Raw genomic sequence first — 26,037 nt, 5'->3', positions numbered from 1 at the left:
AAAGGAAATAAGAATTATCCAGATTGTTAAAGAGGAGGTAAAATTCTCTCTATATGCAGATGATATGATAGTATACTTAGAAAAACCTAAAGACTCAGTAAGAAAACTTCTGTACATAGTTGACCAGTTTAGCAAAATGGCAGATACAAGATGAACATACAAAAATCAAGTGGATTTCTCTACTGTGAAAGAATACAGAACTGGATCTAAGAAAAGCAGTACCCTTCACAATAGCTAATCATAAGATTAAAAACTTAACGAATAAACCTAACCAGAAGCACAAATGATCTGTTCAAAGAAAATTACAAAACATTTCTACAAGAAACAAAAAGTGACCTGGAGAAATGGAAGAATATCCCTTGCTCATGGATATAGTAAATTGACGGTCCATATTGTGAAATTGACAGTCTTACCAAAGGCAATCTACATGTTAAATGCAATCCCAATACAAAAACCAATTCCATTCTTCAATGAGTTGGAAAAGGCAGTCTCCAATTTTATTTGAAATCAAAAGAGGCTCTGAAAAGCAAAGCACTCCTTAAAGAGAGAAACAAGGTAGGAGGCATCTTACTCCCTGATTTCAAATCCTATTACACTACCGAGTGGTCAAGACAGCGTGGTCCTGGTACAATGACAGACACATAGATCATTGGAATTGAATTGAGAACCCGGAAATCAGCCCATCTTACCGATGGACAACTGATTTTTGACAAGGAGATGAAATCAGTTAAGTGGGGAAATGTGGTACTTACTGAACCTATGTACATTACCTCTGAACCCTGCCCTGTCCTGACCCAAGTTCATTGTCTGTGATAGACCTATTTCTCCAGTCACTGAGTCAATCCATCTTGAATCTTCCTCTCATGTGCTGCCTCTTTGCCCTTCCTAGTATGGTGTCCCTCTCACAAGGACTGATTACTCCTGGCCATGTGCCAAAATATGTGAGACAGAGCTTCAAAAGCCTTACCTCCAGAGAGTGGCTTGGTTTCACCCTCTCCAAAACAGACTTGTCTTTTCTTTTGGCAGTTCACAGTATGTTCAGTACCTCTCCAGCACCACAACTCAAAGGCATTGATGATTTTTCTATCATCCTTAGTTACTGTCCAGCTCACTGATGCATACCATGTAATTGATAAGACCATGGCCTGTATCAGGCCCATCTTAGTCTCTAGACTGACCTTGTTGCTCTTCAGTAACTCTTGAGAGATGCCTGATAGCAGTTCGTCTGTCATTGAGAATTTGAATACCTACTGCAATTCATCTTTTTATTTCCTGACTTCTGGTGCCAAGAGTGTTGATTGTAGCATGAAGCAAGCTGAAATATTTAACAGTCTTAGTCTCTTCACCATCTATCATGGTGCTGCCAATTGGCCATTGGTGAAAATCTTTGTTTACTTGATGTTGAGCTTCAATCCATATTTCAGGCTATGGTCTTTAACTCTTATGCATCAAACACATCATATTCCCCTCAGTTTAAGCCAGCAAGGTTGTGTCGTCTGCATTATTCAGGTTATTGATGAATCTTCCGTCTATCCTGATGCCACATTTCTCCTCATAAAGTCTAGCCTCCCAAATGATCTCTTCTGCATATAGATGGAAAAGGTATGGAGATGGGATGCATCCCTGATGCACACCTTTTCTGATCCTGAACCATGTAGTGTTTCTCTGCTTGTTCTGCCTACTGCTTTCTGGTCCAAGTATATGTTTTTCATGAGCACAATTATAAGTTGTGGGATTCTCATTCTTCTCAAGATTAGCCACAGTTTGTTGTGATCCACACAATTAAATGCCTTTGCATAGTCAGTGAAACAGAGAAATTCTTTGATACTCTCTGCTTTAGGCAAAGGTCCACCTAACGTAGGCTATGATGTCCCTAGTACCATTGCCTCTTCTAAACCCAGTTTACACATCTGGCAGTTCTATGGTGATGTACTTTTCCAGTCAGTTTTAGATAATCTTTAGCAGGATCTTGTTTGCATGTGACATTAGTGAGGTTGTTAGATTATTTCTACAGTTTGTTGGTTCACCTTGTTTTGGAATGAAAATAAATATAGATGTATTCCAATTAGTTGGCCAGGTAGTTGTCCTTTAGATGGCAACCCTATAAAGAGCTGATCTGAGACCAGCCCTATCATGTGCCATCCTCATCATATCTGAGATACTAGAGCTGATTGCTGAAGTCATCACGTCAGTCCATCTAGTTGGGAGTCTTCCACTCCTTTGTTGACCATTTCCAAGAATGATATTCCTTATCAAGAATAGCCTCACCTAACTATGTGTCCAGTGTTTGAAAGACAAAGCTTTGCCATCTTTGCCTCCAAGGAGCACTCTAGTTGTACTTTCTCCAAGATGTTTGTTCTTTTGACAGTCCATAAGATACTCAGTGCTGTTCTCCAACACCACTCAAAGGCATACATATAAATGCCTTAAAGTTGATTTATGTTTTGTTTGCTAATAGTACACATAGTCTTTGTGAACTAAATTGCCCCTTTCAAGTTTATGTTCTTTAAAGATCATTACGTGCACCGTTTAGTCTGGTCTGAATCATAGCTGACCCTCCAGTGGGTATTTAGAGGCTATAAATCTCATGAGCAGAGATACCCTTCTTTCTGGACACCTGGTAGATTTGAACTACCATACATTTTACTGGTTCTGCAACTCTTAAGCACTAGGCTACCAGAGCTTACTGTTAAAGACTGAGACTATGTAATTTTTCTCATTTCCATTCACAGTAGGTTCACCTATATAATTTGTAATTCTTTTTGAAGGTATTAAACTGTCATACTTAATCTGAACCACAGCTAGGGTGAGTTGTTTAAAGGACTTACTAGAATAAGCCCACATCCAGAGCAAAGCAAGATTGTTACTGATAACAGATAATCAAAAGAAGAGAAAAATACAGATTTTTTTTTCTTCATCCCAGAACACTTGATTGTGCTTATGCAAAACCTGTACTTGGACCAGGAGGCAGTAGTCAGAACAGAGCAGGGAAACACTGCAAGATTCAAAATCCAGAAGGGTGTTTGTCAGGGATGTGTCCTATCTCCATACCTTTTCAGTATCCATGTGAAACAGATCATCGGGGATGCTGGGCTCTACGAGGAGGAATGTGGCATCAGGATTGAAGGAAGACTCATTAATTAACAATCTACGTTATGTAGGATGACACATACTTGTTGAAACTTAGGAGGACCAAAAGTGCTTCCTGCAGAAGGTCAAGGACTGCAGTCTTCAATATAGATTGAAGTTCAACATCAAGAAAACAGAGATTCTCTCCACTGGGGCTGATTGGCAGAATTGTGATAGATGGTGAAGAGATTGATACTGGGTTTTGTTTGGGTTTTTTTTTTAATTTAATTTTTTTTAATTTTTCCTGCCCAACATGTATGAGAACAAGCATCCCTAGACTGCTACAAAAGCACAGCAGACAGGGATAGGTAAGAAACAACGTTATTTTGAGCAGGGGGGAGAGATTGAGATTGTTAACAGCTTTAGTTTATTTGATTCCACAATCAACACTTTTGGTACCAGCAGCCAGGAAATCAAAAGACAAATTGCATTGGGAAAGCCTGCTGTCAGGGACCTCTCCAGAATACTGAAGAGGACCGATGTCTAGAGACTAAAGTACACCTGATCCAGGCCATAGTCTTTGCAATTATTTTGCTATACATCAGAAAGCTTGACAGTGACTAGGGATGGTAGAAGGAGAATTGATGACTTTGAGATGTGGTGCTGAAGAAGAGTCCTGAACATAGCATGGACTACCAGGGAAACAGAAAATAGGTCCATCTTGGAGAGGATGAAACCAATTTTCTTCTTGGAGGCTAAGATTTTGAAGCTCCATCTCCCATACTTTGGGCATGTTGCCAGGAGGGACCTGGAAGGGCGGAGGGACAGTGTAGGAAAGGAAGATGCTGGATGGGATGGATTATTAACAGTAATTAGGACAATGGGGAGACTACTTCAGTACAGGGTAGGCTTCAGAGCTGTTGGTAGGGCTTATAGAGCTGTTCATAGGGTTCCTATGAGTCGCAGGCTACTAGACAGAACATAAAAACAATAAAAATGAAACTTGTGAACATTTCTGTTTTGTTGAAATTAAACCTAAACAGATAGAAAACTATTGACCAGTGTCCTTTAAAAATAAGCTTTTGTGAGGTTTTACAAGTTCGATTCTCCTTCTATCCTCCCTAGTCATTTTCCAACTCTCTGATGTGTATCTATGAATAATTTCTAACTTGCTGATACACAACAACAACTTCCATTCTGACCAGTGTAGTCAGGAAAGAAAAAGTGTCTAGATTTAAAAGGATTATTTAAACACAGGGGTTTTTTACATATGAACATAATCTTGTATGTAGAAATTCCTACAACATCTATACAAACACTAGTAAAGGGATGTAAAAAACAATGTAAAAAAAATCAGCTGTGTTTCTGTGCATGAGCAGAAAATCTGACAATGAAGAATAATGTTCTGTGTATCATAATATAAAAAAGAAAATATTTTTGGGATAAATTTAACAAATAAAATTTATACATTGAAATCTGTAAAATTTCATTGAGCGATAGAGAAGCCCCACACAAATGAAGAGCTTTTCAGTGTTCATGTGTTGGAACACTGAATTGTTAACTTCTGACTTCCCCTGTAATGGTTCCTGTTTTCAGAGTACTCATTAAATGTGTTTACCAAGAAATTTCACTAGCTTCCTCCTTTATTTTGAATTCTTTCACATACTAAGTAAAAATAGAGAAAACAGTAGTCAAGGTTAATATATACAGGCCCAGATAGAGGTTTATGAAGGGAGAGTACTTTGCAAAGTAAGATTACTTTTCAAAAGGAAAGGGAGAGAGTGGAAGCCAAGGTAGCTTACTAGTCACTGAACAGAAGAGTCTTGCAGATTTATAAAGATTAGGTGAGAAGGATTTTCATGTTTATTTGAATTAGAAGGTGGAGAAATTCCAGGAAATGTTCCATATAGGGAGGATTATGATAATTAAGCACATGTAAACCTAGTCTTCCTAGATGGACTATGTTGCAGAGGTTTCTGGGTCAAGAGACATCACAGCTTCACTTATATTATGCATATATGATACAGAGCAAGGAATAATGGTTCATTTTCCCTGTCTGGTAGATAGCTTTACTTCTTATTTGGGGAATTCAGCTCTTGGTCACTATGTGCTGTTTCTGAACATGTTCCAGAAACTGATTTGAACTGGTTTCTCTTCTGACCAGGTTTTAAATAATCAATGAAGAACTTTGTCTTATCCCAAGGGAGGGTTGACAGTCACCAGATACTGTATCACAAAATTTATGTTAATAACAACTTATCTGGAGGGGCTGAGGGTTGAAATCGCAAGATGAATGCTAGTTAATACCTCTTAATAATGTAGATTTAACTCAATTTTTTTAAAAACTCCTGCAGGTTTTTTTACTTATTATAAAGCTACAGTTAGTAAGATGATGTGTTACTTGTAGAAATAGTCCAAAGTGAGGGATCACCTTACAGGAAGCAGTTTGTCCTTTGTTCTGATTTTTTTCAAGGTAGACCAGCATCAGATGCTAATGAGTTAGGACTTACTGGACAAGGAGAGACCACTTGGAGGCTTGGTGTTACTGAAGCCTTACTTATTTGCCATGATATCATCAGCTGTAATCATGTGTGAGACAAATAAAATCCCTGAGCCCTAAGCTCAGTAAAATTCTTGGTATTTCTCTTTAGAACATGAAATTTCTCTGTTTTATGTAATAAATTTTACCATATATCTTGTTTATGCTCTTTGTAGTTGTACTAAATCTGTAGTCATAAATATGGGATTTGTTGGTGTGTGTGATGGGAGTTGATTCTGACTTAGGGTTACCCTAAATATCAAAGTAGAACTACTGCCCAATAGGATTTCTAGGTCAGAAAATTTTTTCTGATCCCAGGTCTTTTCTCACACCCAGTAGCTGTTATGTCCAATCTGCTGATCTTTTGATTAACAGTCAAAGTGCTTAGCTATTAATCCACCAGGACTTCTTAAGTATAATGAGTTTTCTGTAAACTTTTTGAGCCTTTCCACTTAATTAAGGATTTCTGGTGACATAGTATATAACTTCAATTTAATGGTCTACAAAATAAAAAATGCCCAAAGAGTTTACACCCAGCTTTCAAGTAAATTAAAAACACCCTCCAGAATCCAACTCCTCCAAATTGGAGACTCATTCTCAGGTAGGACCCAACAGATGTTTAAATACAAAGGCACATCCACCAGGTCTTAATTACTTAAACAAGAGGCTTCCAGTACAATTGATGGTTAACCAAATAAAAACCACCCAAACAGTTTACACCCTTTTAAAATTTATTTCAAATAAATAAAAAATATTTACCCTCCAGAATCTTAACAGCTACAAGCTGGAGACTCTGTATAATGAGCAAATTATCCAAGAAGCTGACCTCTTAGGAGGAGGAGTGTGGCATCGGGATTGGAGGGAGACTCATCAATAGCCTATGTTATGCAGATGACACAACCTTACTTACTGAAAGTGAGAAGGACTTGAAGCACTTTTTACAGAGGATCAAGGAATGCAGCATATAGTATGGACTGCATCTCAATGTCAAGAAACCAAAGATTCTTACCACTGGACCAATAGGCAGTGTCATGATGGATGGAGAGGAAATAGAAACTGTCAACTGCTTCATCTTTCTTAGATTTACAATTAACACCCTTGGTACCGGAAGTCAGGAAATCAGGAGACATAGTGCAATGGGAAAACCTGCAGTTAGGGAACTCTCCAAATTACTGAGGAGTAAGGATGTCAGTGTGAGGCATAAGGTAAATCTGATTCAGGCCATAGTCTTTCCTAGTACTTGCTATGCATTTGAGGGCAGGACAGTGAATAAGGATGACAGAGAAAGAATTGATGCCTTTGAGCTATGGTCTTGGGAGTGCTCTTTGGAGGCAAGAATGATGAGGCTTCACCTTATGTACTTTGGGCACGTAGCTAGGAGGTGCTCTTCCTTGGAGAAGGACATGATGCTGGGTAGAGTGAAGGGTTGACGAAGGAGAGGAAGATCCTCAGGCAGGTAGATTGACATGGTGACTGCTGTAATGGGTTCTTGTGTGTCAGGAAGTATGAGGATGCTGCAGGACAGAACATGGTTCAGATCGTTTGTCAAGGGTTGCTGTGAGTCATACTCGACTCAGTGGCACCTAACAACAACAGTATATAACACTCAGAGTTGCTAGCCAAAAGATCATCAGTTCAGGTGCACTAGATGTTCTGAGGGAGAAAGATGTCTCTTACTAACATTTAAAGAAGGCCTTGGAATCTTAGTCACTCTGAGTTTGAATTGAATTGAGCACAGAAGATCTGCTTATTTCAGTTTAACTCTGAAAGGTGGTGGTTTCTCAACTTAAATTTCAAGCTAATGCTATGTTATTGACACCCAAGAAATAATACATGGGCAGCTGATCTGAACAATTGTATTTATCTGTTTCCAAAGCTTTCAGCCACTTTCTCAAACTGTGAGCCACGTAAGCAGCTGGCAATGAGCATAGAGAAATGAGGAGGTTATAATAACTGTGGAGGCTGTGGTTTCTGACCTCCACTCATCCCACAGAATAGAAAACCAATTGCCAACATAGCAGCTAAAAGCCAGTGCCTGTGAGGTTATACATATCTTTACCCGCTAAACCCTTACTGCCAGTTCTAATACTAGTCCTCCTTTCCATACCACTCATTGCTTCTCAACTGGCTTTAATAATTTGTTGCAATGACCACACAGAATTAGAATTCATAGACAATATTCATGGTTACGGAGTTTATTGGCAAAGTGACAGGATCCAGGAAGCTCAGTGCACATTTCTTTAATCAAAATAGCCGTTTAGTCATGCCCAAAGGCCGTTGTCTCTCTGGTCTCTGTTCTGTAGCCCATTCTCTATGCCAGTCAAGCAAGTGGTACAGAACTCTTTTAGGCCAGCTACTTAAGTACCATTCTATCAGCAAGCCTTGACTTGAAGACTGTTAGCACTAACTCTCACAATTGACAAACCTATTCCACAGCATATGCAAAGAGGCACTTGCCTCACCTTGATGGCCTCCTGCCAGAGGCACTCAAGTTTTTTATCTCCGTGGGCCAAGGCCCCTCACCACTGTCTTTCACAGGTCTCCTGGAGTGGTACCAACTCCTGCACTCTATCAAAAGATGTAGTATATTCTTTGGCACCTTCTTTTTTTCTCAGCCTCTGAAATGGCCTTTTAAGTCTGGAGTGAAGGCAAAACTGAGCAGTCCCAGCTTAGTGATTTACGCACCCTTTTTAGCATGTTCTCACCCATAAGGTTGTCATATATCTTATTTACAATAACAGCAAGTCACTAGTCTCCTTGGTGGGCCACAAACACATCACATTTACATAGGACAACCCAGTCACTTGATGTAACTTACAAAGCTAAAAAAGCCGTACTAAGTAATCTACTGTGTCACAAAAGTGGTATTAAATTAGTTTCTAAACTTGGAATTGTTATTCTAGTGATCCTTACCACACACAACATGAAGGCAGAATTTGTCCACTGTATACAGGTAGACATAGATCTGTGGAATAGATTTGAAAGCCTGGCTTATATTTATAGTCAGTTGTCTACAAAGGTGCCAAGACAAGTCACTAGGAGAAATAATACTCTATTACAATAATAGACTATTATTATTAAATAATAGTTTCTTATTTGCTAATAACAATCTTGCTAGTAAAACAGGATATCCACATGCAAAAATATGGCATTTTTCAGGGAGCTCTGGTGGAGTGCTCCTAGTGAGTTGGGCTGCTAATCCAAAGGCACCTATCTAGCAGTTCAAATTTATGTACAACTTTGACAGTGAAAGGTGGGAAATCACCTCCTGTGGTCATTCTCACTGTGAATGGGGACTAACTAAAGTTTGACGGGGTTTTTTGTTTTTTAAAAAATGCTACATTTACTTCACATAGAAAATAACTTAAAATTTACGACAAACTTAAAAAGTTGGAAATTTTACAATAAAATTATTAGGAAAAGAGTAGAGAAGAAACTATTTAGGACCTTACATTGGTCATAGATTCCTTGTGTGCAGCACTGAGAACATGTTTGATGACAAAAGATACTAATAATATGAAATTGGATCCTGTTAGAATTCATCAAATATTCAACAGACACATGTTAAGAAAATAAAATTAGATGGCAATAGGATTATAAATATTTCTAAAACTCGCAGCTGATAAAAGGCTTAGTTCAGAATTTTCAAAGAATTCTTGTATAATAGAAACCTCATAGGAATGTGAGATCAATTAACAATTTTGTTGATACCTTTAATATTTAATTATGACATTAACATTTCATAATTATGAATTTAATTATAAAAATTATTGTTATGTGCTCTCTAGTTGCTTGCAACTCATAACAAACTTATGCACAGCAGTTCTGGACCCTGCTCTGTCCCGAGCCAATCAAACCAGTCCCTGACACCTGCCTTCATTATCCCAGTTAACTGTGTCAGTCCATCTCACAGGTGGTCTTCCCCTCCTGTGCTGTCCCTCAATCCTTTCAAGCATGATGTCCTTATCAAAACTGGTCCCTCCTGGCTGCATGACCAAAGTATATGAGACAGTTTCAAAATCCTTGCCTCCAAAGACCATCTTGGTTTCACCCTCTCTAGGCCAGACCTGCTACTTCTCAAAACTCTTCTCCAGCCCCACAACTCAAAAGCATCAATTCTTCTGTCATCCTTGGTCATTGTCCAGCTCTTTGATGTATAAATATTAATTAGGACCCAATAATTATTCCTGTGTCTATCTGTCCAGTAGATGTAAAACATTAATTGAATGTTTAAAACATTTAATGAACAGGTAGAGAAAATGTGGTAAGTTCATATAATGGAATATTTAGCACTATAAAGGAACTGCCGACCGCATGTTCAAACATGATTTAACCTAAAAAACGATAAATAGTAGTAAAATGACCAGAAAAGACACTTTGAGACCAAGAATAAATCATCGTTTACCTGGATAATCTGTACTGGGAATGGAGAGTATCTGTAAATGAGATAAGAGGATCTCATTTTAAGGAAAATACTCTAAAACTGCTTTATGGTGATGATTGTAACATTGAATTAACTCAGTAAAAATCATTGCATTATTTTGTGACAGTGAGTGAATCTTCTGATACAAAAAACTTAATACATAAAAAACTTTGTTGGACTGCCTTTTGAAGTCTTCTGTTCATCTCCTTTACATAGGCACCATTGTTTTGACTTCTTGAGGCTCTGCTGCAGTTGTCAGAGTATCTTCTTACATCCTTTTGGTCTTCTTCCTCTATCTTTGTAATAACCTCTTGCTCTCTTCATGGAAGATATCTTTGATGTCATCTCATAACTCATCTGGTCTATTTGTATAGCCACACCTAGTGTTGTGGTAAAAGTAATAAAATATAGTGGTTTAGAAGAGCCATCTTGACCACAACAAGGTAAGGATAAACAACCCAGTTGAAAATGAGCACAGGATATGAACAGACAACTTCATCAAAGAAGACATTCAGATGGCCAACAAGCACATGAAGAAATGTTCAAAATCCCAAACTCTGAGATGCAAATCAAACAATTATGAGAAATCATCTCACCCCAGCGAGAATAGCAAAATTTAACAGAACAGCAGACAATAAATGCTGGTGAGGTTGTGGAGAAACTTGAACCCTTATTCACTGTTGGTGGGAGTATAATATGGTACAACCACTATGGAAGGCTGTATGGTGCTTTCTCAGAAAGTTGCAAATAGAAATACCATTTCACCCAGCAATTCTACTACTGGGAATATACCCAAAAGAAACCATAACCACCACCCAAGCAGATATATGCACATTCATGTTTATTGTGGCTTTGTTCACAATAGCAAAGAGTTGAAAACAACCCAATTGCCCATCAACAAATGAATGGATAGAGAAGCTCTGGTATATTCACAAAATGGAATACTACTCTTCATTGAAAAACAAGGAACTCATGAAATATTACACAGCATTGGTGACCCTGGAGAACATTATACTGAGTGAAATATCTCAATCACAAAAAGACAAATACTGCGTAATGCCAGTGTTATAAAAGAGAACTGACATAGGGGTTGGGAAGAGACTGAGAAAGAGGGGATAAATAATGTATAGTGCATTGAAAGAGATGAGGGGAGAACTGTTTAAATTTATATACAATTAGGTATTATTATCATGACAGGAGTCCAGAATGAAAGCAGCATAGTGGAGTGGACTTGGCGGGGGAGGGGATTGTATAGCAATGAAATAATTTCTCTTTTACTTTTCAAAGAGAACAGTGAATTGGGGGCAGGAGGAGTGGGCAGGGAGAAAAGTGCAACAATGAATGAATGAATGAATGGAAATCCAAAGTCTCTGTAAACTTTCATTAAAATTACTAAAAGGGGGGGGGAAGATTTCAAAGGACAGCTAAAGAAGGCAGAGGAAAGTATTACAATAAAATGTACAAAGAATTGGAGTCATAAAAAGAGAAGAACTGGGGAGCTCTGGTGGCCTCGTGGCAAGAAGCTGCACTGCAACCCTAGAGGCACACAGTTTGAATCCACCAGATGCTCTGCTGGAGAAGGAGGGGCAATCTCTTCCTATACCAGTCAGATCCTATTTGATGGTACACACACACAAAATAATAAAATTAAAAAGGAAAAGAAAAAAGAGAAGAACTCACTTAAAAGAAAAAAAAACCATCTTGATTTAGTTACTGCAGCACCTAACTAAATGTTTAAAATAGCCTTTTCTAAAACCATCAAAATGTAAAGATAGAAGTGCCGTAAGACTATTTCTAGATCCAGTATCAAAAGAAATGACAATGGAATTCCCTTTCAGACTGACACTGGTATATCTGTTTATACAACCATATTTTCCTAAAATCAAAACAAAAATAAACTCATTATACCTTCCTTTGACATAGATTTATAACTTTTACTTTTTTGACTATAGCAGATTTATTATTGTCAGTGCATCTTGCAAAAACCACTGCAGCAGATTCAAGATTAACTACTTTCCATTTCCTCATTTACAGTGTTTTTCCTCTATTTACTGCATTTCAGATCACTGTGTTCACTACTATGATCTTCGTAACACTAAACAGCCAATCATGGTATTCAAAGGTCATCGAAAAGCAGTCTCCTATGCAAAGTTTGTGAGTGGTGAGGAAATTGTCTCAGCGTGAGTATTACTCTCCTCAGGGCTTGCACTTAACAGAGAATTCTGTCATTATTTACCAATCTTTAAAGTCGTCTTAGGTTTACTCTAATGAGTAACATTTGAGTATGAACCTTCTCTTAAACAGTATGTTTTTAGAACTCATTTTGCTTATTTTAGTGTCTTAATGTTCACCTAAATATGTTATTTGCAAGTAAAATTTTAAAGCTCTTAATTTTTATTGTATCCCCTTTTTGGTCACTTTTTTATTACCTTTAAACTTTATCATGTATTTTAGCTATCAGTTCTCCTTATGAAACACTTACTATGATTGATGGGAAAAGAACAGGAAATATTTATTTCATAATTTCAACTTAAATGTTTGACCACTTTTCTCTGTACATTATGTTGTTGTTTGATGCCGTCGAGTCATAGACAACTCATAGCGACCCTATGAACGAACGGCCTCAGCACTGTTCATACATGAGTTTCTGGAGGCAAGCCATTTCGGAATTGGATGCCGCTCCTGCTTCCCTGTACATTATAGCATCTGAATTATTCTTATAATATTGGCTTAGCTTTTATGTTGATATGTTATTTGATTTCCCTGTGATTGCATATGAAACTCCTCCTCATATATTTAGGGCATGTTGCTACCAGATTCTAGTCCCTGAAGGACATCATGCTTGGAAAGAGTGGGTTTTTTGTTTTGTTTCATTTTTTTTTTTATTTTATTATTTTTATTTTATATGCGTTTGTTTACAAAGTTCATATACATTATGCTTCATAATATTCTCCATTCATATTGTATTTCATACAATCATTCCCATGCATTACGTCTTATAAAATCAGTTGTCATTGGATCTTGCCCATCATTACCGTGTCTTTTAACTCGAATCCTTTCCGTTTCTTTTACCCGCCCCTTCCATCCACCAAACTGCAACCCTGTGGTTTCACCCCTATCCATACTCACCCCTCTGCTTCCACCCCTTACCCCCTTGGGTTTCCATACATGTTTTTATTAGTCATCCTTCTAATTTTAAAATAATGATCTTATACAGTATTTGTCCTTATTATTAGTTCTCTCAGGATAATGCTCTCCAGTCTCTCCCAAGTTATGTAGTATTTTTTGAAATTGTTGCTTCTGAGTGGTGCGTAGTATTCCATTGTGTGAATGTACCACAATTCCTCAATCCATTCAGTTGTGGTTGGATATTTGAGTTGTTTCCGTGTTCTTGTGATGGTAAATAATGCTTCTGTGAACATTGGTGTACAAATCTCCATTTGTGTCTCAGTTCTAATATCCTAGGGTATATTCCTAGTTTGGAAGCAGGAGTGGCATCCAATTGCTAAACCACTTGCCTTTGGAAACTGTGAACTCTATGATAAATGTCAATAGTTGTAGAGGGGCTTCAGGACTTTTGTTCATAGAGTCGCTATGAGTCTTGCTCAACTCAAAGGCAGTCAGCAACAAAAACAATATATTCCTAGTAGTATAATAGCTGGGTCATAGGGCGTTTCTGTGTTCAACTTTTTGAGAAAATACCAAACTGCCTTCCAGAGATTGTACCATTTTACAATCCCACTCACAGTGTATGAGAGTTCACACCTCTCCACATCTTTACCAGCATTTATTGCTTATTGCCCTGCTAAACTTTGCCACTGCTACTGGAGTTAAGATTGTATCTCATGTGGTTTTTAATTGCATCTCTCTTATTGCCAGTGATATTCAGCATTTCTTCATGTGTCTTTTGGACATCCGAATAGCTTCCTCTGTGAAAAGACTTACCATCTTTTGCCCATTTCATGATAGGGTTATCAGTCTGTATCTTCTGTATGCCCAGGAGTATTCTGTAAATTTTTGTTAAGAGATCTTTATATGAGATGATATTACTAAGTGTTTTTTTCTCAGTTGGTAAGTTTTCTTTTCACCCTGTTGGAAAAAAACTTTTGGTAGGCACAGATATTTAATATTTAGAAAGTCTCATTCATCAATTTAATTCACTCTAGAGTATAAATTTCTGGCTGTGTTTGACAGTCTCTTATACTGTAAACTAGGCCTTCTAAGCTTGGTTCCTATTTGTCTCTTATGAACTTTATAATTTTGAGGTTTACTCCAAGGTCTCTGATTCAGCCTGAATTGATTTTTGTTTATGGTGTGAGATCTGGATCCTGTTTCAGCCTTCTGCAGGTAGCAGTCCAGCTTTGCCAGTACCATTTGTTAAGGAGGTTGTCATTTCTCCATTTGATAGTTTTCATTTCCTTGTCGAATATCAGTTAACCATAGATAAAGAGGTCCATTTCTGAGTTCTTGGTTCTTTTGCATTGGTCTGTGTGCCTGTCATTGGACAAGTACCATCCTGTTTTGGTTACTACCACTGTGTAGTAGGTTTTGAGGTCAAGGAGTGCTATGCCTTCCACATCATTTTTTGTTTTTCAGAAGTAGTTTCCTTATTCAGGGTTTCTTTTTTCTACAAATAAAGTTGACCTTGTTCTTCAGATCTCCTTGAAAAATTAATTTATGATTTGAGTAAAAGTTCATTTGATCTTTTTAAAATTAATTATTCATGCATATTTTTGTTTCATAACATTCATTTAAAAACCACAATATTTCATTGTTTATTCCATATTGTCCTTCCCTTCACTCATCCTAATAAGTGTTTGGTATTATCTATTAATTTTCTGTTATTCTTCCCTCACTGGTAACTGTACTGGATTGATTCTTTAGCTTCTTATAACAGTGGTCTTAAAGTAGTTGATTTTTGTAACTAGTTTCTCTCAGTACAGTGTTCTTTAGACTCCTCTGTGTTGCGTAGTGTTTCATGAGTACTTCATTGGCTTTCAGTGTTGCAAAGATCCATGGAGTGAATGTACCAGGTTCTCTATCCATTCGTTCATTTATGGACACATGGATTTTTTTCCAACTCTTTGCTCTTGTGCATAATACTACAAGAATCATGGATGTGTGTGTGTATATATATTATTGCTGCAGCTCTTATTTCTTTGTTTCATGAAATTCTTCTGTGTCTGCCAATTCATTTCGGTACAGTGACTCAGTATATTCCTTCCATCTTCTTTTAATACTTCCTGGATCATTTAATATTCTGCCTAAAGCATCCTTGATTATAGCAACTTGAGATTTGAATTTGTTCTTCAGATCCTAGAGCTTAAGAAATGCTGAGCGAGTTCGGCCCTTTTGATTTTCTGACTCCCAACTCCTTGCACATTTCATTGTAATGTTTTCCTTTGTCATCCCTTGCTGCCTTTTGAAATCTTCTATTCAACTCTTTAGTATCTTGAATTCTTCCTTGTGCTTTGGCTTCTCTGTACTCCAGTGCAATTTTCGGAGTCTCTTCTGACATCCATTTTGGTCTTCCGTCTTTTCAGTGACCATTTGCACTCTTCCTGGATGATACCCTTGATATCCTCCCACAACTCGTCTGGTCTTTGCTCATTAGTGTTCAAGGCCTCAAACCTGTTCCCGAAATGGTTCTGAAATTCATGCAAGAACTTCTGAGCAAAAGCCTGTGTTGATGAAAGAAGTCCAGGCTGCTTTGAAGGAAATGGCAAAAAATAAGGCTCCAGGAATAGATGTTTTAGCTAACAGATGCTGCCCTGGACACACTCACCAAGTTGTGCCAAGAAATCTGGAGAACAACCACTTGGCGAACTGACTGGAAGAGATCTATATTTGTTCCCATCCCAAAGAAAGGTGACCCTACAGAGTGTGGAAACTATAGAACAATCTCATTGATTTCACATGCAAGCTAGATTCTACTAAAGATTATCGAAAACGACTGGAACAGCACATCAGCAGAGAACTGCCAGAAGTCTAGGCTGGGTTTAGAAGGGATCGTAGTACTAGGGATATTGTAGCTGATGTTAGATGGATCTTAGCTGAAAGCAGGGAATACCAGAGGAATGTATATCTGTGTTTCATTGACTATGCAAAGGCGTTTGACTGTGTGGATCATAACAAACTATGGCTGACTCTGAGAAGAATGGGAATCCCAGAACACTTGATCGTTCTAATGCAAAACCTATACTTGGACCAGGAGGCAGTTCTCAGAACAGAGCAAGGGAACACTGCATGGTTCAAAATTGGGAAGGGTGTTCACCAGAGATGTATTCTATCTCCGTACCTTTTCAACCTATATGCAGAACAGATCATCCGAGAGGCTGGGCTCTATGAGGAAAAATGTGGGGTCAAGATTGGTGGACGATTTAGCAACAATCTGCGTTATGCAAATGACACAACTCTGCTTGCTGAAACTGAAGAGGACCTGAAGCACCTGCTGCAGAGGGTCAAGGACTGCAGCCTCCAATATGGATTGAGGCTCAATGTCAAGAAGACAAAGATTCTCACCACTGGGCCAATTGGCAGCATCGGGATGGATGGTGAAGAGATTGAGATTGTACACTGCTTTAGTTTGCTTGGCTCCACAGTCAACACTCTTGGCACCAGTAGCCAGGAAGTTAAAAGGCGCATTGCCATGGGAAAGTCTGCTGTTAGGGACCTCTCCAAAGTACTGAAAAGCAATGGTGTCTCTCTGGAGACTAAGGTGCGTCTGATACAGGCCATGGTCTTCGCAATCACTTGTTATGCATCAGAGATTTGGACAGTGACCAAGGAGGATAGAAGGAGAATTGATGCCTTTAACCTGTGGTGCTGGAGAAGAGTATTGAGAGTACCATGGACTACTAGGAAAACAAACAAAACATCCTGGTGAGGGTTAAACCGGGCTGCTCCTTGGAGGCAAGGATTCTGAGGCTCCGTCTAACATACTTTGGACATGCTTGGTAGGGTTGAGGGACAGTGCAGGAGGGGATGACTCTATTAGGTGGATTGATTCAGTGACTGGAGTAATCAGGATGGGAGTGTCAGAGACAATGTGATTGGCACAGGACAGAGCAGAGTTTAGGACTGTTGTACATAGGATCGCTATGAGTCTCAAGTGACTGGACAGCACATAACAACAACAACAACTTGTTTCTTTAAGGTTTATTCTTAGTAGTGGAGTAGCTAGATCAAATGGCACTTAAGGAAACTCCAGAGTGTTTTCCTTAGAGGTTTTACCCGTGTTTACTCCCACCAGCAATGCATAGGAGTTCCAGTTGTACCACAACCAGCATTTGTTGTTCTGCTGTCTTCTTGAACTTTACTGGCGTGAGATGATATCTTATTGTTGTTTTGATTTGCATATCAAATAGCTAGTAATCTTGGACATTTCTTCATGTATTGGTTGACTATCTGAATGTTTTCTTTGGTATTCATATCTTCTGCCCATTTTGTAATTTGAGTTTTTTTGACATTTTGGTTTTGTTCAGGAACTAGAATTTTCTATAAGTTGTATTTGTGTGTCAGTTATCAGATATGTCATTGCAAACCTTCACCCCCCAACCTATGGACACTCTTGAGAAATTTTTTAATGCACATAAAGATTTCATTTTTACAAGATGGTAATTGAACTTACATTCCCTTGATTTTACATTTTTAGTGGTTTGATTATTTATGCCGGATACCCAATTTTGCCAACACCATTTGTTAATGAGGTATCTTTTTCTCCCTTGTTAAGTACCTTCGAGTCGTAGGCAACTCATAGTGACCCTAAGAACAAAAGTCCTAGACACTTGAGAGACTTTCGTCCTTTCTCCAGGTTCATAGAGTTTCTGGAGGCAAGCTATTTATGGAAGTGGATGCCACTCCTGCTTCCAAGCTTGTTTTGATCGGGGAGCACCACCAAACACTGTCCACACTTAGTGGGTTTCATTTCCTTGTCAAAGATCAGTTGCCATAAGTAGATAGATTTACTTTAGGCTTCTCAATTCTATTCCATTTGTATCTCTGCCATAATGTTTATTGTGATTACCTTATTGTTTTGATTACTATGACTGTAATTTTTTGAGATCTGAAAGTACAAAGTCTCCTATTGTGTTTTTCTTTTTCAGTAGAACTTGGCTTATCCAGTATCTCTTTCTTTCTTTCTAATAAAAAATTGTGCTAATAGTGAGTTTTAAGTATTTGAAAGAGAAATTTGCATAGATGAGGCACTCTGGTGGCGCACTGCTTGATGTATTAGTTTGTTACTGCAAAGTTCAGCATCTTAGGTGATTAGATGGACAGTCTCTTGTGAAGATGTATAGCTTTGGAAACTCAATAGAACTGGAGTTGCACTTTACTCAGTAACAGTGGGGTTTGATTTTGAGGTTTGTAAAGATGGTTGCTTAGGGCTGATGTGTTAGACTTTAAACATATTCTAAAATGGAGAATCATAATTTCAACTTTAAATTGCTTTTAATCTTCTTTGAAATGGATATTCTACCAACTAGGTAAATAAATCCCCATTGACAAAACATAGTTGATAAATCTGTATACTCACAGAGGTAGTCCTTCTTTTTTTGTTTTCGGTTTTATAATTCTCTCCATTTGTCACTATCTAGCAAATACTCATTCTTCATTTCTTCTTTATGTTTTGACTTCTACTAGATATACTATTTTCTTTTCCTCATGTCTTGTCTATTTTAGGCAGTTATTAATAGTCGTGTGTTATATTTGATATAATGTGAAATCCACACTGATTGCTCTAGATAAAAACTTGATAAGTGGAATTAATTTAGAAAGGTAATTTAAGCGGAATTACAAAAGACAAAACTAAGCTTTCATAAAAATATTGTTGGTGATTATTTCAGAAAATTTAATTAAGTGGACGTCAATTAAGAAATACCCCATCTGTAGGAGTAACAATAAAGAATTAAAATTTTACTCAATTCAAACACAGATGGTAGGTTTGATAGTAAAATTATTTTACTTCAATTTCAGATTTATAAATGTTAATTTAGTTTGTTAGAAGGATATACTTAAATGAATTTCATAAATTGGATATGGTAGTTGACTATATTAATGTGAATATTTAATTTTTATTTTTACCCGTTTTCTTCACATTTTTCACAAAGCTTAAAATTGTGCTACCTTATCTTTTTCCCCTCGAGCAACTTGTGGATTCAAACTCCATGCCTCTGGGTTGGCAACACAGCTTTTTACCACTAAACCACTATTGCTAATAAATTTCATTTTGACGTGTGCGTGGAAAAATTAAAAAGTAGTATTAAATATCTCATAAATGTAGACATAAAAGAATATTGAACATATTGTTGAATAATGTGTAAAAACAATGATAGTTATAAATGTCTAACAGTAGATGTTGAATAAGTGATAACAAACTTTATAAAGCATTTTGAGAGTTGTCAGATTGACATCAAACAGTTTGAATCTTAGCTCTAAGGTTACTAGCTGTTAATAGTAATTATGAGTCTTTAAGTAATACTTCTTGTTGTTATGTACCGTTTAGTCACTCACAACTCATAGCAAACATATGTACAACAGCCCTGAAACTTTCTCTATCCTGTGCCAACCAACCGTATTGTCTCTGACACACCTACCATCATTGCTCCAGTCACTGAGTCAATCCATCTCATTGACTGTCTTCCTCTTCTGCACTGTCCCTCCACCCTCCCAAGCATGGTGTCCCTCTCCAAGGACTGGTCCCTCCTTGCAGAATGCCCCAAGTATGTCAGATGAAGCTTCAGAATCCTTGCCTCAAAGAGGCACCCTGGTTTCACTCTCTCTAGGATCAACCTGTTGGTTCTCCTAACAGTCCATGATCTTTTCAGTAGTCTTCTCCAGTACCAGGGCTCAAAGGCATTAATTCTCTTTCTGTCATCCCTAGTCATGGTCCAGCTTTCTGATGCCTAGCAAGTAATTGTGAAGACTATAACCATAGTCTCCAGATTGACATCGTTGCTCTTCAACAACATATTATTGCTCTTCAAGTATTATTCAAAATAATACTTGTAAAACATAAAATAGTGTCCTTTTTGATGGTAGAGTATGAGAAGAAAATGATGGCTTAATTTTTAACCTTTAGTAATTATACAGGGGTTACTAGTATCAACCATTCCAAAGAGGACCACAATTGATGGATGTTGATAAAATTGAAGAGATTTGTGAAGTAGAACTTCACATTTCTTTAGCAGAACCAAAAACCTAGACCAGTTTGACTGACTTGGGAGTAGAGGATTCCTCAAGTCTATTTATTGCCTTAGATGCTCTTCAAACTTTGGGCTAATCTCCGAAGACGTCTTATAACTAAATGACATATTGGCTCAAAAAAAAGAGTATTACCCCTAAATATAATGTTCCTTTTAAAACAAAATTACCTATATGAGATAAATAATTGGTCAACAATTTCTTTAAACAAAAATGAGACTGTAAGGGACAGGAAAGCTAAGGTAATGCAAACGAAATTACTAGAAATGAGAATATTCGCATATTGTGAAGAATATAAATAATGTCACTGAACAGCTTGTGCAGAAATTTTTGTGTATGAATCGAAACTAGGATGTAAACCTTCAGTGAAAAGAGTTGATATTACTTATAAAAATAAAAGATAACAAGAATGTGTACATTTTTAAAAAATACAAAACAAATTCAGAGGAAGTAAAAACAATTTAAAAATGAAGAGTGTAGGATGGTCTACATTTTGTAAGCTAAAGTCATAAAAAAATTGTAACCTTTTAGTATAGTCCTAAAACTGTATTTGTATGATGGGATTACATAATTTGCTAAATAATTATATTTATATTTTTCAAGCACTTATAGGATCCTGAAGGGCTGACTAAACTGAAAAATAGGTCATATGTGAGGTAGCAGTACACTTCAACAGTATAAAAACAAATTGTTAAAATTATATCACTCAAAATTTGTAATTTCCCAGTAGAGGCCTCTCAGGGTACAGTGATGGTGATGTAATGCTTGTCACTGATTAAGCATTTCCTATATGCCAAGCACAGTTGAAAAATTTTAAAATGAATGAATTTATTTGTCACAATATTTTGTACCATTTATTTAGTCTCATAAGATAAGAATGTACATTTTAATAATGAAAAAGCTGAGGCTAGTGAGTTTTATAACTTCACCAAGGTCAAAAGCAGATTAATCAAACAGTGACAGTAAATATCTCCAGAATCTGTGTTTCTGGATACTAAACTGGATTACTCATTATTGTGATAAGTCTCGTTATATGAAATTATAAATGTATTACAACTTTTCCCCCCCACTCCAGATCAACAGACAGCCAGTTAAAGCTGTGGAATGTAGGGAAACCATATTGCCTACGTTCCTTCAAAGGTCATATCAATGAAAAAAACTTTGTAGGCCTGGCCTCCAATGGAGATTATATAGCTTGTGGTAAGTGAAACCGTCTTTTCCTGTTAATTATTAACAGGCACGTTTCATGAAAATAGAAATTAGTAGAAATGGACTACATACCAAGTCCGGAAATGGTTGTGCTCTTAAGGTAGGACAATGGACTTGATGATACCTCAGCACTAACTTATTCTGTGGAATAATGGAAAAAGCATTAGTGTTTCTCTCCTTTATTGTGCATGTGCTCTGACCACTTGAAATACCGTAAGTTTATTAACTATGTCTTATAATTCTCATTATAACATAATTTCTGTAGTTGCATTTGTTGTTAGGTACTGTTGAGTTGGGTAAAGCTCTTAGTGACCCTGTGAAAAACAGCTGTGAACCTGGCACTGTCCTGTGCTACCCTCATCATTTCTGATATACTTGAGCCGATTGTTACAGTCAGTCCACCTTTTCTAAGCCTTTTTCCAGTTACGGTCCCCTTCTGATAACATATGCAGTGTATGTGAGACAAAGCTTTGCCACCCTCACCTCAATGGAACACCCTGGTTGGTCTTTCCATAAAACATACTTGTTTGTTCTTTTGGCAAAAGTCAGATAATCATAATTTCTGCTAGTAATCCTAATTTTAGAGCCATTACTTGTCTGTTTAGGTTTAAATTTTATTTTCTCCTATCTAGCTATAACATGAGGGAGTTCTGCTGGCCAGTATAAGAAGTTTGGGTACTGCTAAACCAAGGGTAAACAATTCAGATTCACTGTTGCTCTGGGCACTGTCCTTCCATTTGATTTACAATCTCTCGAAATCTGCTGGAGGGTCAGCTATGAATTTATTCTGACTCGACAGCAATGAAAGGAAAGAGATCTCTTACCGTAGTCTTTATTTTAGGATGTTCACTGTTGATAATTTATATATACAGACCTAAATCAGAGGTAGAAAAATTGATTTTGATACTGTTTAAATGTTCCAGTATCTAATGAGTAAATATATTAACTTTGACCTATACTTTTTACTTTCTATTAAGTAAATTTTACCCTCTTCACAGGTGTGAGCCTAAACACTGAGAACAGATCTCTATCACAGATACTCTACTATGGTAGACTGCTCAAAAATTTAAGTTCTAGATAACTCAAATAATGAGAGTCATACATTTATGAAGGATGGAAAACAAGTTTTAGAAATTACTGAATTCTGCTTATGGGTTCCCTTTTTTTTTCTTTCTAGTTAGAAATGATCCGAAATATATTTAATATTCTTGCAGTACATTTTTTAGTTTTAGAGGTCTCTTCTAGAAATGATTTGTTTCATTTCAGCCTTAAAAATGTGATTAATGTTCTTTATAGTAGTTTTTTTCTCTAGAGTAATATAATTTTTATCTGTGGGTTCTTTTCTCATGTGATGTCCAAGAAATTGTATGATAAAAGCTTTCATATTTGACCATAAAAAGATTATTGATCTTTGAGCTAAAAAATATGAGAGATAAATACTATAAAAATATGATAGACCAATTCTGAGTTCCCCTATTCTAAAAATTTATCATTATCATTAATTTATTTCTTTATTTTCAGGAAGTGAGAACAACTCTCTCTACTTGTATTATAAAGGACTTTCTAAGACATTACTAACTTTTAAGTTTGACACAGTCAAAAGTGTTCTGGACAAAGACCGAAAAGAAGACGATACAAATGAATTTGTTAGTGCTGTGTGCTGGAGGGCACTGCCAGATGGGGTAAGTTTTTATGTAATTGTTTTAGTCTTAATGTCTCATGATACTATTTTATTTAAATATAGGTAGAGAAAGAAGAATTTTTTATGAGTTATATTTGTTTTATTTTTGTTTTGTATTACATTACCCAAGAAAATATGCATTTTAGATAGTAATGGAAATGATATTAATGGTAAAATATGCTGATTTTTAATATCTCTTTAATGTGGCCATCTTATCACATGCACAATTTTGCAAATTTTATAACCATTATCACATTGTGTCTTCAGGATCTATCTCTGCTATAAAAGTAAATTCCTCCAGAGAACACACTGTGCTTCATTTTCTTTAAATGACCACACATAATAAATTTTAAATGTTCAGCTAAACTAGTATTTTGATAGGAAGAGAAAACTTTGGTGTAGGTAAAGAGAACGGCCTTATTTATGTACCTAATTAAATACTGTTATTAGTGTTGTGTGCCATTGAGTCGGAACTGACTCTTAGCTGACCCTTTAGCAGGTTTTCAGAAGCAGTGAATCGCACAGGAGGAGATTGTCTGTCCTTATCCCACAGAGCAACTCATGGATTCAAGTCCAGTACTTTGGGATTGCAGTGTAGTTTCTTAATACTAGACCACAAGAGCTCAAATCCACCAGCTACTCCATAGGAGGAGGATAGGCAGTCTCCTCCTGTGTGACATACTGCCTCTGAAAACCTGCTGGTGGGCAGTCTCCTCCCATGTGATTTATTGCCTCTAAAAACCCACTGGAGGGACAGCGATAGGTCATTTCCAACTTGATGTTATGCAGTAATGACCATGATTAAATACTATTCCAGTTTAGAATTTTTATCTACAAAATACTCTATTTAAACACATCTAATTTCTGGATAAGAATGCATTCCAAGTAACAAACTTTCCCAATGATGAAATAATTCCTTAACCATTCCTTATATGAGTAAATTCACTAGTCATCTTTTTTACATGTATACTTGATTCATTCTGTTTTGACTACTCAAAATTCTCTCTGTAAGTTCTTTAACATACTTGAGTTCCAGGTACAATTTAACTTTTAATTAGATACATTTTCTTTCTAATTTGTTTTACTTCTGTGGCTCAACCTCCAGTTTTAGTGTTCACAGCCTGGGCAATTTGAACCAAACTTTTCACCAAGTTGTACTAGAATTGTTGAATCAAGTCTGTCTTTTTCTCCTCTCCTCCCCCTCCACCTCTTTCCCCTCCTCCTCTCTTCCTCTGTCTCCCCCCTCCCTCTTTTTCTCCTCTCCCTGCTCCCTTTTTCTTCCCTCTTCTTTTCCCATCTCCTTCCAAAATAGCTTGCCTCCGGAAACTCTATGAACGTGGTGAAAACAATGAAAGTTATACAGGTGTTCAGGTTTTCATTCATAGTGTCACTGTGAGTCATCTACTACTCAGCACTTAACAACAAATACAGTTTTTACAAAAACAGGATCTTTTTCCCACTGAGTCACTGATAGGTTTCAACTGCCACCCTTTCAAGTTAGTGCCAAGAACTTAACCATTATTCTACCAGTATTTTCTGTATTGAAAAGGAGACCCAACAAAAGAAAGAATAGCAGTAATGCAGCAGAAGTAGATATTTGAAGGCATTGATGAATCCAGTATTGATAAAAGACATGGAAATAGAAGCTTTTGAACTTGATAATGAATGATTGAAAACCAGAGTAAATAAAGGTTTAACATCAAGCTAAGACCAAGGCTTGCCTGAAAATATAACTTTTGTTTTGCCTTCTTATAGTACTATTTCCTTGGAAATATATTAAGACAAATATGACATATCCTCCCCAGCCCATTGCTGCCAAGCATATTGTAATTTCTAATAATACCTCTATCAAGTTTCAGGAATGTAAATCTCTACAAGAGGATACTGTTAACTTTCTCCTGTAGAATGACTGGTGGATTCAAACTGATGACCTTCCATTTAGAAGCTCAACACATAATGCATTTTGCTACTAGATCTCCTTCTGGAATATACTAAGTACATTCCAAGATCTGTGACTTGGCACATTGGCCTAACACCTTTGTAAACTGAGCATTATAAGACTGGCATAAAATTAGAATGTACCTCAGCTCTGTTGTTATTGTTATCAACCTCACCTTAGCCCCAGGCAAATGTTCATACTATTTGTATAAGTGAGGGAAAATGGTGCATCATAAAGTTGTACATATGAATTGCCTAGTAGTCTGACCTTCTGATGAGTCTGAAGATGTCATGTATGCAGAGTTTCCTATGTTCCCCAATAAAGCCAAGTAACTTGGTCCTCAGTTAAAGTCTGTTGTGTCTGCTCTTACTCCCTCTCCTGATTGTGGCAAAATTACACCTAGGTGCATCACAGTTGTTGTTGTTGTTGTTGTTATATGCCTTTGAGTCACCTGCAACTCATAGCGACCCTATATATAACAGCTCTGAAGCCTTCGCTATTCTGAGCCAGTCTCACGGATTTCAAAACACCTACCCTTATTACCTCAGTTGCTGTATCAATCCATCTCATCTGGGGTCTTCCTCTCCTGTGCTGTCAACTCAAAATAAAAAACAATGAGGAATTCTTAAAAGCAGCTAGAAATAAAGAAAGTACCTTCAAAGGCATGGCAGTTAGACAACCAACTTCTCATTAAAACAGTGAAAATCAAAAGACAAAGAACCAGGTTTTTAGTGTGTACAGAAAATGTTGTTGTTCTGTTGAGTCAAGTATAACTTCTAGCAACCTTAGGAACAGCACAACTTAACCCTGTCCTATTCTGTGTTATCCACACAGTCTAACACCCTGGAACTCATCATTGCGATCGCTGTGTCAGTCCGTCTGCATGAGGGTCTTCTTCTTTCTCTGACCCTCCACCTTTCCAAGCATGGTTACCTCTTTGAAAGGAGTAGACTGTTTTAGCAAAATGCCCAAGT

At 37.1% G+C, this 26,037-nt stretch overlaps 1 protein-coding gene across 1 annotated transcript in view; it reads left to right on the top strand.

Annotated features, from left to right (window-relative positions):
- The window catches only part of RFWD2 (ring finger and WD repeat domain 2, E3 ubiquitin protein ligase), a 273,178-nt gene that overhangs the window by 204,088 nt on the left and 43,053 nt on the right, over positions 1-26,037 (top strand). The window contains exons 16-18 of the mRNA XM_006887764.1: positions 12,094-12,211; positions 21,310-21,434; positions 22,965-23,125. Coding sequence (XP_006887826.1) covers positions 12,094-12,211; positions 21,310-21,434; positions 22,965-23,125 — 404 coding nt within the window. The remainder of the gene's footprint in view (positions 1-12,093; positions 12,212-21,309; positions 21,435-22,964; positions 23,126-26,037) is intronic.

This window comes from Elephantulus edwardii, unplaced genomic scaffold, assembly GCF_000299155.1.
Source record: "Elephantulus edwardii isolate Elephantulus edwardi_28Jun2011 unplaced genomic scaffold, EleEdw1.0 scaffold00061, whole genome shotgun sequence".
Taxonomy (NCBI): domain Eukaryota; kingdom Metazoa; phylum Chordata; class Mammalia; order Macroscelidea; family Macroscelididae; genus Elephantulus; species Elephantulus edwardii.
This window is presented reverse-complemented; position numbering and strand designations above follow the sequence as displayed.